Source organism: Paroedura picta, chromosome 2 (genome assembly GCF_049243985.1).
Source record: "Paroedura picta isolate Pp20150507F chromosome 2, Ppicta_v3.0, whole genome shotgun sequence".
Classification (NCBI taxonomy): domain Eukaryota; kingdom Metazoa; phylum Chordata; class Lepidosauria; order Squamata; family Gekkonidae; genus Paroedura; species Paroedura picta.
The window spans coordinates 179,182,861-179,200,502 of record NC_135370.1 but is presented as its reverse complement, the minus strand read 5'-3'; the positions used below and the strand labels follow the sequence as shown (position 1 = coordinate 179,200,502).

Sequence of the window (17,642 nt, the reverse complement as noted above, 5' to 3'; positions counted from 1 at the left end):
TCGGCGGCAGTGACTCGGCGCCCTCCTGCGGGTGCGCGCGCAGCCCTTCCCGCCGGGCCGTTCCGATTGGCCAGCCAGTCACCGGCGGCGTCCAATGGGCGCGCGTGTTGTTGGCAGGCGTCGGAGTGAGCGTCTGAGGGAGCGGAAAAGGAGAGGAAGGCAAGGCCGGCGAGGGGCGAGAGCGGTCGGGTCTCCTCAGCCATGAGCTCCATCGGCACCGGGGTAAGCAGGGCGGAGGAGACGGGAGGGGAAGAAGAGGCGGGCCGCGGGCAGGGCGGCCTCTGAGGGTGAAGGGAAAGCGCGGGCTTCTTTCCGCCCCCTCCCATTGGCTACATACGGGTCTTTGGGGTTGCAGGGGAGGGGGTCGCGCGCCGCCGCCTGACGTCACCCCTCCGGCGCCGGCGGAGGGAGACCCGGTTGGATGCTGAGTCACCCTGGAAACCGAAAGCGGAAGAGGCGGGGCGTGCAGGGAGGGATGGAGGGGGTCCAAACGGTGGCCCTCCAGGGGTTCATAGACCACAATTACCAGCTTGGGCTCATGGGAATTGTAGTCCATGGGCGTCTGGAGCTGGTTGGTCCCTGTGTGAGGCAGGATGCTGGAGCAGATGGATCCCTGGCCTGACCCAGCAGGGCTCTCCTGATGTATAATAGGATTAGGGCAGTGGGGAGGGGGTTGGTAGGTTCTGGATCCTGGCATTGGGGAAGGGATGCTGAAAAGGGAAAACGAATCTACCTTTGGGGAAGCAGATGTGGCTTGGATGCTCCATGTTCCAAAGTCCCCCAACTCCTGGGAGATGCCGCACTGTTAGGTGCCCTGGGGAGCAGCTGCCTGGCTGGCGGGTCTTCTTTTTGGCCTGTTATGACAGAGCAGAGCTGCCTGCACTAATAATCTGAATGGGTTATAAAGCGATAGTCATGCACATGAGGTTTAGGAAAGGGGGAAGCCCGAGAGACCTCATTGATTAAAAAGCTGATTGTGTGCATTGTGATAAGGTGGTTACTCAGGCTTGGTGCCTTTACAACTCTTGGTAAATAGGAGAAATTGCAGTTGCCATAGGGGTAGGGAATTAGGCATTGGAAAAGTTACAAGTGGCCACGGCAGAAGGAGTATGAAATGTGAGGCACTCCTGAGGGAAAGTGACATCTGTCACTTATTTAATTACTATACTTCTTCCCTCCACAGTGGGCTCGAGGCAGTTTACAATAATATAACTATATAATACAGTAATAAACAAAAATACAATACTAAAACACAAAAAAACAGTCCCACACCCCTAACTCTCAACATCCTCTGATGGCTACACAGACAAGAGATGGTATAAAAGTAAGGGGAGGGAGCCAAGTAGGAGGAAAAACGAGGGAGGCTGGTGTAGTTTGACAAGTGTAGAGACAATGTCTGTTTTGACCATTTTATTAAGCTTCATTTCATAGCCTTTTCCCACTCACTAGTTGTCAGTAGCATGGGATGTCTCCATTGTAATTTTCTTGCGTTCTCCCTACTTAGACAAGGTCTGTCTGGACATTTCTTTTACTTTTACATTCATGTCCTGATTTATGGTCCATCCAAAGCCACTTTTATGATGCTGCAGGACAAATTCTGTAACCCCAGGAAGTTTGCTGTTTCTCTTTGGACCATTACAAACTCTCAGTCTGGCCTGCCTCACAGAGTTACTGAGAAAAAATTGGAGGATGGGGGAAACTATGTTCTAAGATTCTTTTAATCCCAGCTGGGGAGAAAAGGGGGATATAATCAAATGAATGCATACTGGTCTCCAGTTTAGATGCAAACTGATTGTAATAAATTTACAATACAACTACCAGCAGTGTTCTGACAAGCTTGTGTTTGACCATGCTGTGTGACCACACTCAGTGGGAAACTGCAAGTCTTTAATGCCAACAAAGCTTTATTCAAGGTGTAAGCTTCCACATACATGCACAGTTCTTCCTTATCCATCCATTGCATTGTTCCTCTTAATATTTGTGAAATAGCCCTGGGGGTGGAGAGTGTCCTGGCTGTCCAAGTTGGAATAGGGCCAATCAGGGTGCAGCCAGCTTTGCACTTACAGCTCCCTCCCTCCCTGGACAATAGCCAATTTGCTCTCAAACACTGCAGGGGCCAGCGTGTGAGACAAAGACACAGAGAGCCCTGCCAAACTGCAAACCAGCCCTGATTACCTGCTATGGCTCCTGCTGAGAGAGAGATCTGCACCTGCCGGTGTCCCCTGGGTCCTAGCGCCCATTGTATTCCTAGTTGCAATGGGCTTCCCTTACTAGTACCATGAATAAAACTTTGTTAGTCTTAAAGGTCATGCTGGACTCAAACTTTGTTCTACTGTTTCAGGCCAGCATGGCTACCCACCTGAATCAAGCCTTTAATATTTGTTATAATATGAATGTGTGATGAATGGGAATATGAATGGTTGCAAATCCACACACGAAACTTGGGGTTTTGACAATGCAAAAACAAGTTAAATGGCCTAAAAACTGCAAGAGGGAACTTTGAGAATTTAAGAGCTTAGGCTGTCATTCTTGATTGGCCAGCAGAGGCTGCTGTTGGCCAGTGTAATCAAAAGGTCCCCAGGGACATTCCTGAACTGAGAGCAGGAGAGAGAAGAAAAGATTTTGCAGGGGTAATGGCATCCCATGCCTTCATTACAAGGGCAATTTCTTAGAACAAATTCCATTTGTTTCTGAATAGCCTAGGATGGTAGCTTTCTTTGCTGTAAAAGGACTATGCATTTTCTGGTTTGATTTCTTGAACTCTCTCTTTGTCCCACAAAACAAAATCAGAGTCCAGTGGTACCTTTAAGACTGACAAAGATTTATTCAAAACGTGAGCTTCCGAGTGCAAGCACTCTTCCTCAGCACAGCTATCCACTTGAATCTCTTTTTGTGCATCCTGAAGAAAGGGAGCATGCTAAACTGGTGGTTTGTCCCTTGCCAAAAATGGATAGAACTCCTTAAGCCAGTATAACATTGATATCTGCACAAGGAAATCAAGCAGAAGCACTTTGAAATGTTAGTGTCTATGTTTCTGGCTCTCTGGGTCTCAAACACACAACTAGTAAGTAGACCTTACAACATGCAGTGTTGCCATAGTCACAGTCCTGTGCCTCTTCCCACGGATAATTCGACTGCCATTTGTGGGGATTGGGGTACTTGTAGTATAGTGTCGCGTCATGTGGTTATTTTTGGTAAACATTACCAGCGGGAGAGTGAGTTGTGAGCTGTTTTTATTGGCAGTAATTGTGTAAAGTGCTGAGATGAGCCTTTATCAGCTCAGTCCCGTATGAAGTTAATCCAGCAGAAGGCTGCTGAAATCAGTGGGTTTATTCTGCAGTAGCTCTGCATTGAATTACATTGCTGTGCAAAGCATCCCATCCTCAAGACTAGTGATCCCCAACCTCTCCCCGCACCCCCCCCCAGCAGTAAAAAACTTCCCAGGCCGCAAGCTTGCGGCCCGGGAAGCTTCTTACTGCAGGAGGGGGGGAGAGGGAATCAGGGCCGCGCATTGCATATGCGCGACCAGGCCGTGCATGTGCACATGCGGCATGTGCGGCCAAAATTGCGCATGCGTGGCGTGCCACGCATGTGCTATTTCGGATGCGCAAGGCGCAGGCGCGCATACATGGCATGCGCAGGCGGGCAGTTGCCCTGCCGGTCCCCAGCCTCAAAAAGGTTGGGGACCACTGCTCAAGAGTGTATCGAGGGCAATTTTTTGTTTCCTGTGCTCCTTGAATTGCGCACAGGGTATAATGATTTGAGTGAAAGCCATTTAACTTCACAAAGGCCATCTGCTAATTTAATTTTAATTTGTGTGCTGAAGGTGTTCCTGAAATCAAAAGCATATACTAACTGCTAGAGATAAACAGTTTCTAGAAAATGAAATCATGGGGGAAGCAAAATGGGGAAGCAAAATCAAAATACGAGCAATTCTTTCCTATTAGCCTAAACCTGTTTTGTGATTTTAGTTACATGAAGTACACCCTCTGTAGAATTACATTGTAGAACACAGAATTGCATTTATGACAAGTTTAAATACGTTTAGTTTTCTACAAAAAGCAAGAGCATAAGAGTTTCTCCAGATCTTCCCCCCAAAAGTCAGGGGGGAGGATTTTTTCTGACTTCTTTCTGGGCATCACGTATCTACTAACTGCTTAATACAATCACCAAGGTATCTTTGTTTACATCTTTTGCATAAAACTGTTTTTTATTGCTCTAAAAAACACCGTATTTAAGTTTCCTTTTTGCTCCCAAAGCATAAGATTGTAGCTAGAATTTGACTACCCAAAACACACAGCATTTCAGAGTCTTTTTGTATGTGTGTTCTAATGCTGGGAAAGAACTATGCACAACACTTATGAACTCGCATGAAGCTGCTTTAAGCTGAGTGAGGCCCTTGGTTCATTTAAGACAGTATTTACTCCGACCAGCAGTGGCTCTCCAGGGTCTCAGGTTGAGGTCTTTCCCATCACCTGCCGCCAGGAATTGAATCTGGGACCTACTGCATGTCAAGCAGAGTAAGCTAATGGGCTCAGTGTCTGCTATCTTCAGGCGCCAGTCGTTGTTTCTAAATTATTCATAGTGCGTATTCCTCTTTTACAGTATGACCTGTCGGCCTCTACGTTTTCTCCAGATGGCAGAGTGTTTCAAGTTGAGTATGCCATGAAAGCGGTGGAGAACAGCAGGTAAGAGTAATTACTGTTTCTGTTGGTCTGCCACTGCAAAATAATGAGAGATGCCAATAGTGGAAGGAAATATTGCTAATCTTCCTCAAAGAGCGTGTGGACCTGCTTTATGCCAAGGGAGACCATTGCCGATCCATCTAGCCCAGAGCTGTATGTTCTGACTGGCAGTTGCCCTGGGCTGGATTTCTGGGGTTTCCAAACCCATACTTCTGTTCGTAGGCTGTGGCCCTTCCTCACTTGCATCTGTGTTTGGATTTCATAGACCCCATAAGCTTGAAAACCAGGAGTGATGTTGCCCTTGCAGCATGTTTACTTGGAAGAGCGTCCAATTAATTTTATTTCCAAGTGAACACATTTTAGACTGCTACCTTACAGCCTAATCTCATGCATGCGTTCCTTCAAAAGTGGGTCCCTCAAGGCCCCATTTAGATTGTAGTTTTTCTCCATTAAAAGTGAAATGGAGTTAATTTGCTGCGGTCGGCAATATGAACAGGGCTGCACCTTTAGGTGGTCAGCCAGTCCTGACATATAGATGGAGAGGGGGGGGGGGGGGAGACAAAATACCATTGCCACATTCAGTGGGATCTACTTCCAAGTAAATCACCATGCAGTTGTGGGCAGAATTATGTCCTTCTGAGTCTGCTGGATCAGACCAGGTGTCTGTCTAATCCAGCATCTTGTCCCACACAGGGGCCAAGCAGTTCCTCTGGGGGGCCAACAACAGGGCAGAGAGGCCAAGGCCTTCCTAAGGACATCAGAGAAGCCCTGCTGGGTACATCTAGTCCAGCCTCCTGTCTCACACGGGGGCCAGCCAGTTCCTCTGGAGGGCCAACAATTGGGCATAAAGGCCGAGACCTTCTCCAGATAATTCATCATAGTACTTGGGGGTTTGCTGCCTCTGTAGATGGAGGTTCCTTTTAGTCACCAAGGCTAGTACCCCCTAATAGTACTCCATGAATCTAATCCTCCTTTAAAACAATCTGTGCCAGTGGCCATCACCAGATCCCCTGACAGCAAATGCCACGTTTTAATCTTGTAAGCAAGCACTGCTTCTTGCTTGAGTTCTTAGAAGAAAGCCTTGCTGGTATCAGTGGGTATCACTTCCCAGGTAAGTGTACACAGGATGCAGCCTGTGGCTATATACTATTTCATACACTCCAGCTAGCATGAAACTGCACATAAGTGGAGAAGGGGGCTGGCTGTAGGGATTGGAAATTGCTGTGTGTCAGTGGCGAAGCACAGTCCTTGTTTGCAGAAGGCCCCAGGCTCATATTTACCTGGCCAGGGCCCCTCCCCTTCCCATCCTGCCTTCCAGGCCCATCAGTGGGCATTTTGGGATGGGAGGGCAGGTTGATCTTTAAAAATTTATTAAAAACTCCCACCTATTTGGAAATATCAGATGTATGTCTTATTTTTTACAGCAGACAGTTACATTTTTATGAGGGCTTTTGTTTGATTACTGGGTTAGCCTCTTTTTATCAATAGAGACTTCATCTATGCACGAGCTTCGTCTATGCACTCCCCCCTGCACTATGCAGGACACTCCCCAACCCTATCGCTCACCCACTGTCACCTGCCACCCCCTTGAAACTTCACAGAATCAGCCTCTCAGTCAGATGGCTCTCCAGCTTCTGCTTAAAAATCTCCAGATGGAGAACCCACCACCTCCCAAGGAAGCCTGTTCCACTGAGAAACTGCTCTAACTTCCAGGAACTTCTTCCAGATGTTTAGACGGAATTTAGAATCATAGAATCCTAGAGTTGGAAGGGACCTCCTGGGTCATCTAGTCCAACCCCATGTACATTTTTATGAGGGCTTTTGTTTGATTACTGGGTTAGCCTCTTTTTATCAGTAGAGACTTCATCTATGCACGAGCTTCTTCATTATTAACAGAATGGCTTTCCTTTGACTTTCACATTTATCTTTTGGACACTTCATTGAGCACCTTCTGACTGGGAAGTGTGATCAATACTGTGAATCGACGGGTGTCAATGGGACTTCTTTTCAGTACAGCCATCGGGATAAGGTGCAAGGATGGTGTCGTCTTTGGAGTAGAAAAACTAGTACTCTCCAAGCTGTATGAAGAAGGCTCCAATAAACGTCTCTTCAATGTCGATCGACATGTTGGAATGGTGAGTTAGTATCATAGAGTTGGAAAGGATCTCCTGGGTCATTAGTCCAACCCCCTGCACTATGCAGGACACTCACAACCCTCTCGCTCATCCACTGTCACCTGCCACCCCCTTGAGCCTTCACAGAATCAGCCTCTCCGTCAGATGGCTCTCCAGCCCCTGCTTAAAAATCATCAAAGATGGAGAACCCACCACCTCCCAAGGAAGCCTGTTCCACTGAGAAACTGCTCTAACTGCCAGGAACTTCTTCCAGATGTTTAGACGGAATTTAGAATCATAGAATTGTAGAGTTGGAAAGAACTTCCTGGGTCATCTAGTCCAACCCTCTGTACAAAGCAGGATAACTTCCATCTTTTCGGCCTTGTCAGTAATTATGAGGAATGTGGTCAGTAGGGGTGTGCAAAAACCCCCAAAACGAACCAGTATTTTGGGGGTTCATGTATTTTGAAACCAATAAAATTCTATATCTCCCAGTATTCCAGAATCCTAATACGGGTATGGTTTTCAGATTCAGTAAATATTCAGGCATTTCAGTTTTGTTTTTTTTACACCATTATACCCTATAGAAGGCTTCCTCAACCTGGGATTTCTCAACCCCTGGGGCTTCTTGACAGCCCTTGAAGCGTTTCCCAGATGGGTGGGAGCTAACTAGTTTTAATAGATTTTTAAAATTTCGCTAAACATTTGTTGGGTGATAGGACCACATACGGTCACGTCAACGCACCCACCCGTCCAAAACCGGCCACTGATGGGCCTGGTGGGAGTGAGAAGGGGAGGGGTCCTGGGTGGGCGTGTCCACAGCTATGCTTCCCAGCTATATGCTGCATGATCGCGGCACTTGTGGGGCTGCTTGAAGCCTGAAGAATGTTTCAGGGGGTTTTCAATGGTAGAAAAGTCGAGAGAGGCCGCTTTAACCACTATCCCATGCTCGTTCTCCCAGCATGTTCCTCTCATGAAAAACAGGTTATGGAGCTGAACTTCTGCCTTAATGAACCCAGAACTCAAGTTCGGTCCCCGTTTACCGTATTTACGAAAAAAGTTGAGAAAAACTGCCCTATAAGGACCATCAGAGTTAGTGTTCTCATAGGCAATCATTCTGGGGGTAATTTTGGCTTCGGGGAGAGGGCTGATTTTTACTGCAAGACTGCTGGTGCCTCTCTTCAAACTCTCCCCCCCCCCAATTTTCAAAATTTCTCTGTCTCTGTCCCCCCCCCCCATTATTTGCAATGTGGGGGAAAGTGTTTAAAGGGATTGTTGTTTCTTTAAATGCTTCCACCAAGCTGCAATTTCAGCTCTCAAGACATTTTAAAGGGCTAGCAGTCCTCTCAAGTTGAGAGTTCACCCAGAATGCAAAGGGACAGCAATCCCTTTAAACTCCTTTTAACTTCGGCTATCAGAAATATTTTGGGATTTTTCAGAGTTAGCCATTTTGGATAGCCGATATTCAGCCTGATCTATATCCAGCTTGAAAGAATAACCAGAAAATACGAATCAGGTACTTTTCTAACATTTTCCCAGCTTGGAATAGCCTAATGTACATCCCCAGTGGCCAGACTTGGCTAATGCAGCTTCGTAAATTTTGGCTCACAACCAGAAAATGTATGAGGCCTCAGGTCGTGGGTGTGGCACTACTAGTTTTTCCAGTTCTGGAGACATGTGTTTGGTAATCACGTGGCTGATGTAAAGGATAACTCATAGACCGAAGCTTGGTGATACTGGGCTGTTTCGTTTCTTGAGAGTCCTGTTTTGACTTTGTTTTGAGACGCGGATGCTCTTTGTTTCAGGCAGTAGCAGGACTCCTGGCAGACGCTCGATCTCTGGCCGACATAGCGAGGGAAGAAGCTTCGAACTTTAGATCCAACTATGGTTATAATATTCCGCTCAAAGTAGGTTTCTGCTCCTGCTGATACCTTTTCTTGTCACTGATTCACAGCTGCCTTGAACTAGAAATGTTTAAATAAATAGAATGGATTGCCTTTTATATACACCTCACTGAAAGTTAATTAGCCCACTAATTAACAGCCCACTAGAGGTTAATTAATTAAAAGTCATTTTACCACCGTTTTAACTGCTTTAAATATCATTTACTGGGTGGGTGACCTTGGGCTCGCCAGGGCACTGTCCGAGAAGTAGTACCAACTCTTCTTCTTCTCCAGTAATATAAGGGCTCCCCCAGCCTCACCTACCTCACAGGGTGTCTGTTGAGGGGAGAGGAAAAGGAAGGTGACTGTAAGCCACTTTGAAACTCCTTCGGGTAGAGAAAAGCAGCATATAAGAACCAACTCTTCTTCTTCTTCAGTGATATCAGAGCTCTCTCAGCCTCCCCTCCCTCACAGGGTGTCTGTTGTGGGGAGAGGAAAAGGAAGGCGACCGTAAGCCACTTTGAGACTCCTTCGGGTAGAGAAAAGCGGCATATAAGAACCAACCTTCTTAAATTTTAACTCTGTGTATATATATATATATATATATATATATATGTATGTATGTATGTATGTATGTATGTATGTGTGTGTGTGTGTGTGTGTGTGCATATATGTATATATGTGTGTATATGTATATTTTTATGTATTTGTGTGTGGGATAGGCAGTATAGAAATCTAATAATAATATATATTAAAAAGCCTTTGATTTATCTCCCCTCTATGTCCTGTAGCATCTCGCAGACCGCGTGGCCATGTATGTGCACGCCTACACGCTGTACAGTGCTGTCCGACCTTTTGGTTGCAGGTATATATTTATTTATATAAAACCTTTTATTGGCCATTTTTGTCCCTTGTGGGAATTGTTGCCTTCTGCCAGCAATCCCTTTGTGTGGATCGTGCTGTAGTTTTCTCGGACTGGCAATTGTGTATGGTGGCTACAGGGACCAACTGCCCCCCTCTTCCCCCCTCCCTTTATGAGATTGCTAGTGGGGAGACTGGATTGATTGCTTGAATGGGTTTTTCTGCCATATCTTTTCTTGATTAGTGATTATGGATCTCTGTGCTTTTACGTCTGGGGTTTTAAGGGGAGTCTTATTGGAGATTTTATTCAGACTATTGTAACCTGCCACGAGCCACTTGGAAGTGGTGGATAATAAATTGAAATAATAATATCTCCCCCTCCCCCTTTCCAGCTTCATGTTGGGCTCTTATGACGAGGACGATGGCTCACAGCTCTACATGATCGATCCGTCTGGCGTTTCATATGTGAGTATCAAATACAGCTATCCAATATTGATATAAACAGATTCTAAACCGGCTGCACTTTAGAGGCCAACGGGGATTCTTAGGGTATATGCTTTTGAGAGTTGGCCTTTCTTTTGTCAGACGTGAGCAGGAATGGAGAGCTCTGAGCCATTACAGTCCAAATGGCAGGAGGGGTGTTGTAAAGGATGCATATCCCCCTATACCCCCCCACAGGGCCCTACGCTCTGCAGGAGCTAACCTATTGGTCATTCCCGGCCCCAAGCAAGCTCGCCTGGCCTCGACCAGGGCCAGGGCCTTTTCGATCCTGGCCCCGACCTGGAGGAATGAGCTCCCGGAAGAGCTGCGGGCCCTGTGGGAACTTTCAGCATTCTGCAGGGCCTGCAATACGGAGCTCTTCCGCCAGGCTTTTGGTTGAGGCAAGGGAGATTCTCCTCCCCCCCCCCTCACAAATGTGGCGGTTGCGTGTGCCATCAGCCCCCCCCCCTTTTTTTTCCTTTTAGTGGGGTTATGGAAATTGTGTTTGTTTGCATGAACCTTGCTGCCATTCTTGTCTTGCCTTGTTCTGATTAATGTACTATGTTTTATTCTTATTACTGTGTTTAGGGGACTGGTTTTATGTGACCTGCCTGGAGCCTCCAGGGGGAGGCAGGATATAAATTAAAGGATAATAATAATAATAATATGGACAAAAGTTAAAAGGTTATCGGCTTGGTTGGCACAAAGGGGAAAGTGTATTGCAAGCAGGCCTGTCTACTGAACAAAAACTTCAAGGACGATGGCATGTTTCCCAACTTGATGGAGTGGCAGCTTCCACTCTGGCAAGTTGGGTTTGAGTCTCCTCCACGTGCAGCCAGCTGGGTGACCTGGGCTCATTACAGCCCTGATAGTGCTATTCTCACAGAACAGAAACACAAGGGCTCTCTCAGCCCTCTCTTCCTCACAGGGTGCCTGTTGCGGGGAGAGGGAGGTAAGTCGCTTTGAGACGCCTTCAGATAAAGTGGGGTATAAAAGCCAACTTCTTTATGTGCTTAAGCTCCAATGCTTAGCACCTATGAGACATGAACCCTCCTGTACATTGTACATAAAATCCAATCACTAGACCCCTTTCTGCCTCACTGCAGTTTGAAGGATCTTCTGCCACACTAACCCTCATGATGGCTGCCACCTGTCTTCTAGTGTAGCTCTTCGCTTAAGTCGAGCTGCTGTGAACCAACTTGATGCCTTTGGCAGGCTGGCTGCTAATTCCAAAGCTCTTCTCCATAATCGGATTGATGTGATATGTACGGCAGAACCTCTGCTTGGCATGCAGAAGGTTCAATCCCCAGTTAGAAGGACCAGGCAGACGCTGATGGGACTGCCCTTGATAGACCAACGGTCTGGCTTAGCAGAATCAGCTTTCCTGTGTTCATATTTATTAGGGAGGGGCTGTGGCTTAGGGGAAGAGCATCTGCTTGGGATGCAGGAGGTCCCAAGTTCAATCCTCAGCATCTCCAGCTTAAGGCTCTGGCAGCTGGTGATAAGATCTCGGCCTGAGATGCTGGAGAGACGCTGCCAGTCTGAGTAGACAATACAGACCTTGATGGACCAAGAGCCTGATTGAGGATAAATAAGCTTTGTGTGTTCACAGAAGCCCACCAGCCAGAGGGGTCTGTGTATGATAGGCCACAGCTCCTCCTCCTGGCTTGGTCTTGCTCTGTCATGCTGCTGAGTTTTAAGGCCTTGCTGCTGAACGCATATATTATATACCGTATTTGCCGGCGTATAAGACGACTGGGCATATAAGACCACCCCCCAACATTTCCACTCAAAATATAGAGTTTGTTACATTACATTACAGTACTATGGGCCACTATGGGCATCTATGTCTATCTCAACTGAAGTGCACCCGGCATATAAGACGACCCCCCCAATTGGAGCCATGTTTTTCAGGGGGGAAAAGTAGTCTTATATGCCAGCAAATACTGTAAATATATATAATATATATATATGCTGCTCCATTGCTTTGCGTTGCCCTCCGCGCGTGTTTGAGCATGACCCTTTGCGATACAGCGTTTGCCTCTCAACCAAGGGAGTTGACTTCATCAGGGGACTGCCATTTGTGTCTTTCCTAGGGCTACTGGGGGTGTGCCATCGGTAAAGCGAGGCAAGCAGCCAAGACGGAGATCGAAAAACTCCAGGTAGGTCTGCGGTGCTGCCGATCGGCTGCCGTCTCCCTTTTGGGCAAGCACAGCAAGCGTCGCCTTCAGAGCCAATGCTGGCTGGGGCTCATGGGAATTGTAGTCCATGGACATCTAGAGGACCACAGGTTGACCACCCCTGTTCTAGTGGACCTTGAGTTGAGATGCAATTAGGTTTCAAGCAGTAGCCACATACCGTTCGGGCAGGCTTTGGCTCCCGAGAAACACTTGACAAACACTGAGTTGGACCTTCCCCTAGATCTGTTCTAGGGAAGGCACTCGGGAGGGACTAGAGCAGGGGTAGTCAATCTGTGGTCCTCCAGATGTCCATGGACTACAATTCCCACCAGCAGCCGCAGAAGAGTTGGTTCATGGGAATTGTAGTCCATGGACATCTGGAGGACCACAGGTTGACTGCTGCTGGACTAGAGTACATGACACCTTGGTAAAATTTACCTTTTCCTCTGTGTACAAACCCTTGTCCCTCTCCACCGTTTGAAGTTGGGCGTTGTGGCTCAGTGGCAGAGCATCTGCTTGATATGCATGAAGTCGCAGGGTCTGGGAGCAGGTGATGCAAAAGACCCTGGAGACCCACTGTCAGTCTTAGCAGACAGTATTGACTTTGATGACTCAAGGAGGTTTGATGGGTTTGTATTTAATGTACTTCTCTTTTTTTCACCCCCCCTCCCCCTTGCTTACTGATGTTAGATTAGTGCCTCCTCAGGCCAAGGAACTATTGTACTCTATAGAGTAACTTGCATTTTGATCGTGCTTTATACAGCCAACTCGGTGTAATGATTAGGAGCACGTACTTCTAATCTGGCGAGCTGGGTATTATTCCCCACTCCTCCACATGCAGCCAGCTGGGTGACCTTGGACATGCAGCCCTGAGAAAGCTGTTCTGAAAGAGCAGGAATATCAGGGCTCTCTCAGCCTCACCCATCTCACAGGGTGTCTGTCTGTTATGGGGAGAGGAAAGGGAAAGTAATTGTAAGCCGCTTTTGAAACACCTTCAGGTAGAGAAAAGTGGCATATAAGAACCAGCCCTTCTTCAGTAATATCAGGGCTCTCTCAGCTTCACCCACCTCACAGGGTGTCTGTTGTGGGGAGAGGAAAGGGAAGGCAGTTGTAAGCCGCTTTTGAGACTCCTTTGGATAGAAAAAAGTGGCATATAAGAACCAACTCTTCTTCTTTTTCAGTAATCTCAGAGCTCTCTCAGCCTCACCTCCCTCACAGGATATCTGTTGTGGGGAGAGAAAAGGGAAGATGATTGTAAACCGGTTTGAGACTCCTTTGGGTAGAGAAAAGTGGAATATAAGAACCAACTCTTCTTCTAAATAATGACTGTTAAGGATTGTTATGTGTGGCTATAAGTGTCCTGAGCAAGATACCTTACTGACATTGCTCCGTCACCCGGTAGCATGCAGCCTCCTGCGTTTATGCCTCTCCCCATCGTGTGATCAAACACTAACCTTACCTGTTTGCCCACAGATGAAAGACATGACCTGCCGGGATGCTGTTAAAGAAGTGGCAAAAATGTAAGTGTGTTTCCGGGGGGGGGGGGGACTGTCCACTCCTCCTCGACAGGCTCTGCGAGTCGGCTGGCTCTCACTTGGAAGGAAACCTGCCTGCTCCCTCTTGAAAGAGAGAGTTTTTGTCTGTTAAGCTGTAATGTAATGGAGAACCAATGTGGTGCAGTGGTTAGGAGTAGCAACTGGGAGACCCAGGTTTGAATCTCTGCTCATGCCATGGAAACTGGCTTGGCCCAGTCACATGCAGCTGAGCCTACCTTACAGGGTTGTTAGGAGGATAGGGGAGAACAATGTAAGTTACTTTGGGTCCTCCCTGGGGACAAAGGCTGGATACAAAGAAGGAATATAAATAAAATGTTAAGTTTCTGCTCCTTTTGTCTGAGTGGGGACAGAAGGCAGCACTCTTGAGGCTGCAGAGGAAATGAATGAGATGTCTCCTTAAACCCTGATCTGAGTCCTGTTGGGGCTGAAACCAATCTGAGGTCACAATTCTTACCCTGTATTTTCACGTGCTTTTCGTGGGCTATGAATTGAGTTCAGAAGCCATCTCTCAGAATGTACTAAATGAGCATTGTTTCCTATTTTGAGGATGAATTCAGCTTTGTATGTAGGTATCAGTGAAGATACTTGGGTTTCTGCCATGTAGTTGTACGGGCCTGCCTATCTGTGGCATATGCGCCGTCTCTAAATACACAGTAGAAAAGAGCAAAATTCCAGCAGCACCATAAAGATGTATGACGTTTGTGGCAGGGTGTCAGCTTTCATGAGGCCCATCAGTGGCTCTAAACCACGGGTAGTCAACCTGTGGTCCTCCAGATGTCCATGGACTACAATTCCCATGAGCCCCTGCCAGCATTTGTAGTCCAGGGACATCTGGAGGACCACAGGTTGACTACCCCTACTTTAAACCACAAGGTCTAGAATGGAACGCTCCGTCTGGGGCAGTGGGGCTCTGTCTTCTTAGAGCTTGGGGGGCAAGAGTGGGAAAGCTTCTGGTGTTCTGGCCCCATTGGTGGGCCTCCTGATGGTCCCTGGGATTAAGCCACTGTGTCACACAGATGGACCATTGGCCTGATCCAGCCTGGTTTCTCTTGGGGCTGTAGGATTTGGACCATCAGTGATACATAAAGAAGATTTGGGGCAAGGTAGGAGCCATTGCCCACTAAAGAGTAGAAGTCCAGTAGCAGCTGAAAGATTAACATTTGTAGACCTTTTGTGAGTTACTACTCGTGGTGTAGGAATGGTAGAGGACAGGAAGGCCTGGAGGATCATTGTCCATGGGGTCGCGATGGGTTGGACACGACTTCGCACTTAACAACAACTCGTGGTGAGGTTCAGTCAAGTTGTTTTTCACTCGTGGTCAATTCCCGAACAAAGGCCCACCATCCAACTCTACCTTCATTTCTTTAAAGCTTTTGTAAGGAGAGGAGGGAGCTTTCCGGACCTCCTTGGGCAGGCAACCCAACTGTTAAATTCCTTCTAGCATGAGGAAATTTTGGGAAGCAACCAAGCTGGGTAAAAAAAATTATGAGCAATGAATTAAAATATATGTATGTATTACAAAGTGCACTAAATCTTTACTTCTGCCCTTGACGTAGTGACTATTTGAACTAAGAAGTCCTGAATCTATATAACTGGATACAATTTACCATGCCTAGGTCAGCCTTTTTACCGTTGAGAAAACCCCTGAAATATTCTTCAGGCTTTGAGAAACCCCTGAAGTGATGTGATCATGCAGAATATGGTGGCCATCATAAATGAGATATATATATATCTCAGGCGTTGAAACCATCCTGCTTGAGAAAGCCTGTTCTAGGTTAAGAGCCTTGAACCAGTAAGATAGGACCGACAGTTCCATAACTTTGAACCCCCCCATGTGAAAGCAAATGGAGCCCAGAAATTCTGAGATTCCGTTTTGCAATATGAAGTCCTATGTGCTTGTCTAAATGTCTCAACTCGCTGTTTTTTCAGTATATGTGGAAACACTGCTGGTTTAATGTCTTTCCAAAGGTGGAGGTGTGTGGCTAATGCTGTTTTGCCTCTTCGTCAATCTTTGGCTGACGACTCTTCTCCTTCTCCCCATTTCATATTTCTAGAATCTACATAGTCCACGATGAAGTAAAAGATAAAGCTTTTGAACTTGAACTCAGCTGGGTTGGAGAAAGTAGGTATTTGATCGTATCCTGATTGCTCCATTTCTTCTACTGTTGGCGTTTAGGTGTATGTGAGAGAGAGTTCCCTCAGTCTCACCTACTTAACAGAGTGTCTGTTATGGGGAGAGGGAGGAAAGGCAAACGTAAGCTGCTTTGAGACTCACTCCTTCAGGAAATAAAAAGTAAAAAGGAGAGCCAGTTTGGTGTGGTGAGGAGCACAGGTTTCTAAATCTGACAAGCCGGGTTTGATTCCGCATTCTACCACATGCAGCCACCTGGGTGACCTCGGGCTTGCCACAGCACTGCTAAAGCTATTCTGCACCGAGCAGGAATATCAGGGTTCTCTCAGCCTCCCCTCCCTTCACAGGGTGTCTGTTGTGAGGAGAGGAAAGGGAAGGTGAATGTAAGCCGCTTTGAGACTCCTTCAGGTAGAGAAAAGCGGCATATAAGAACCAGCTCTTCTTCTTCTATAATCTCAGTGCTCTCTCAGCCTCACCCACCTCACAGGGTGTCTGTTGTGGGGAGAAGAAAGGGAAGGTGAATGTAAGCCACTTTGAGACTCCTTAGAGTAGAGAAAAGCAGCAGATAAGAACCAACTCTTCTTCTAAAGAGCAGGGTAAAACAACCTAGTTCCTCTTCTAAAAAGCATTGGGGTTGTGGGCTGTATTGAGAAAGGTTGAAACAGAAGTGGCTCTGCAGAAACCAACACAGTTTATAAAATTCGAAACATCAGGTTTTCTTGCCTATAGTGCCCTGATTTTGCAAAGCCCTTTCCTCGGCTGAACCATTGTTGCTTAGGCATTTGGCTGGTGGGTGGGGTGTTCAGGCATTTTGAGGAATATTTTAAATGATTTATGTTGGTATGGCAGAGTGATTTTTGGGGAGTGGTGGTATAAAAATATTCAAATAATGAAATCTCTGTATATTCACAGTAACAAAGGGAAAACATGAAATTGTCCCAAAAGATGTTAAGGAAGAGGCAGAGAAATATGCCAAGGTAAGCATGGAAGTACCACACCCTGCCTAGGCAAGTTGCAAATACTGTCCTGGTTTCTTTGTTGGGGAAGGGAGGGAAGGGAGGCTGGCTCTCCTCTCAATTCCTTCCGGAGTAACTGGGTTTGGCAAAAGATGTAGGACTCCAGATCAAAATGCTTTTAGTTAGACCCACTAGAGACCTTTTGGCTACTTGAAGATTTGTGTACCTTTCTGAAGTGGGAACTCACAGTCACGCCTGGTCTCTGACCACAAGCTGTGGAGAGTTGGAGGGGCATAACTCCATAGGGAAGGAACTGATCTTCTAATTTCGGTTTTTACAGGAGTCTCTGAAGGAAGAGGATGAATCAGACGATGAAAACATGTAACACATTGTTACTTTAAGATGCAGATGTTTTAATCTCCACTGCAGGCTGTTTACGTACTGTCATTATGTGTGTGCTGCAAGGATATTTTGCGTGACCAACTTGCACTAAAATAAATTCTTTTTTTTCCAATTGTGGTTTGTGAAAGCATCTTTGATTTCTGAAAGCTCACTTCTGGCACAAGGGGCTCGGCCGGGGGGTTAAAGCCAGAATCCGGCTGGGCTCTAAAGCCACCTGCATGTGATATGACCATCGGTTGGCCCAACCTTTTTGATAGGACTTTTGTATAACCTGCCGCGAGCCGGTCTCAAAGAGCAGTGGGCTAGAAATCTAATAAATTATAATAGTAACTAGTAGTAGAGCCCGTTGAAACCAAAATTCAGCAGGCGCTAGGGGCCTGGGGAGCTTTTTCCT

General features: G+C 46.7%; 1 protein-coding gene across 1 annotated transcript; it reads left to right on the top strand.

Moving 5' to 3' along the window:
* The first annotated feature begins 71 nt into the window (after nucleotides 1–71).
* PSMA3 (proteasome 20S subunit alpha 3) lies at nucleotides 72–17,360 on the top strand. The gene is made up of 11 exons (XM_077323978.1): nucleotides 72–222; nucleotides 4,606–4,688; nucleotides 6,697–6,820; nucleotides 8,605–8,706; nucleotides 9,474–9,547; nucleotides 9,936–10,008; nucleotides 12,120–12,185; nucleotides 13,677–13,723; nucleotides 15,814–15,881; nucleotides 16,803–16,867; nucleotides 17,187–17,360. Exons 1-11 carry the CDS (start codon nucleotides 202–204, stop codon nucleotides 17,229–17,231), a joined length of 768 nt encoding a protein of 255 aa, XP_077180093.1. The 5' UTR covers nucleotides 72–201; the 3' UTR covers nucleotides 17,232–17,360.
* Nucleotides 17,361–17,642: the final 282 nt, after the last annotated feature.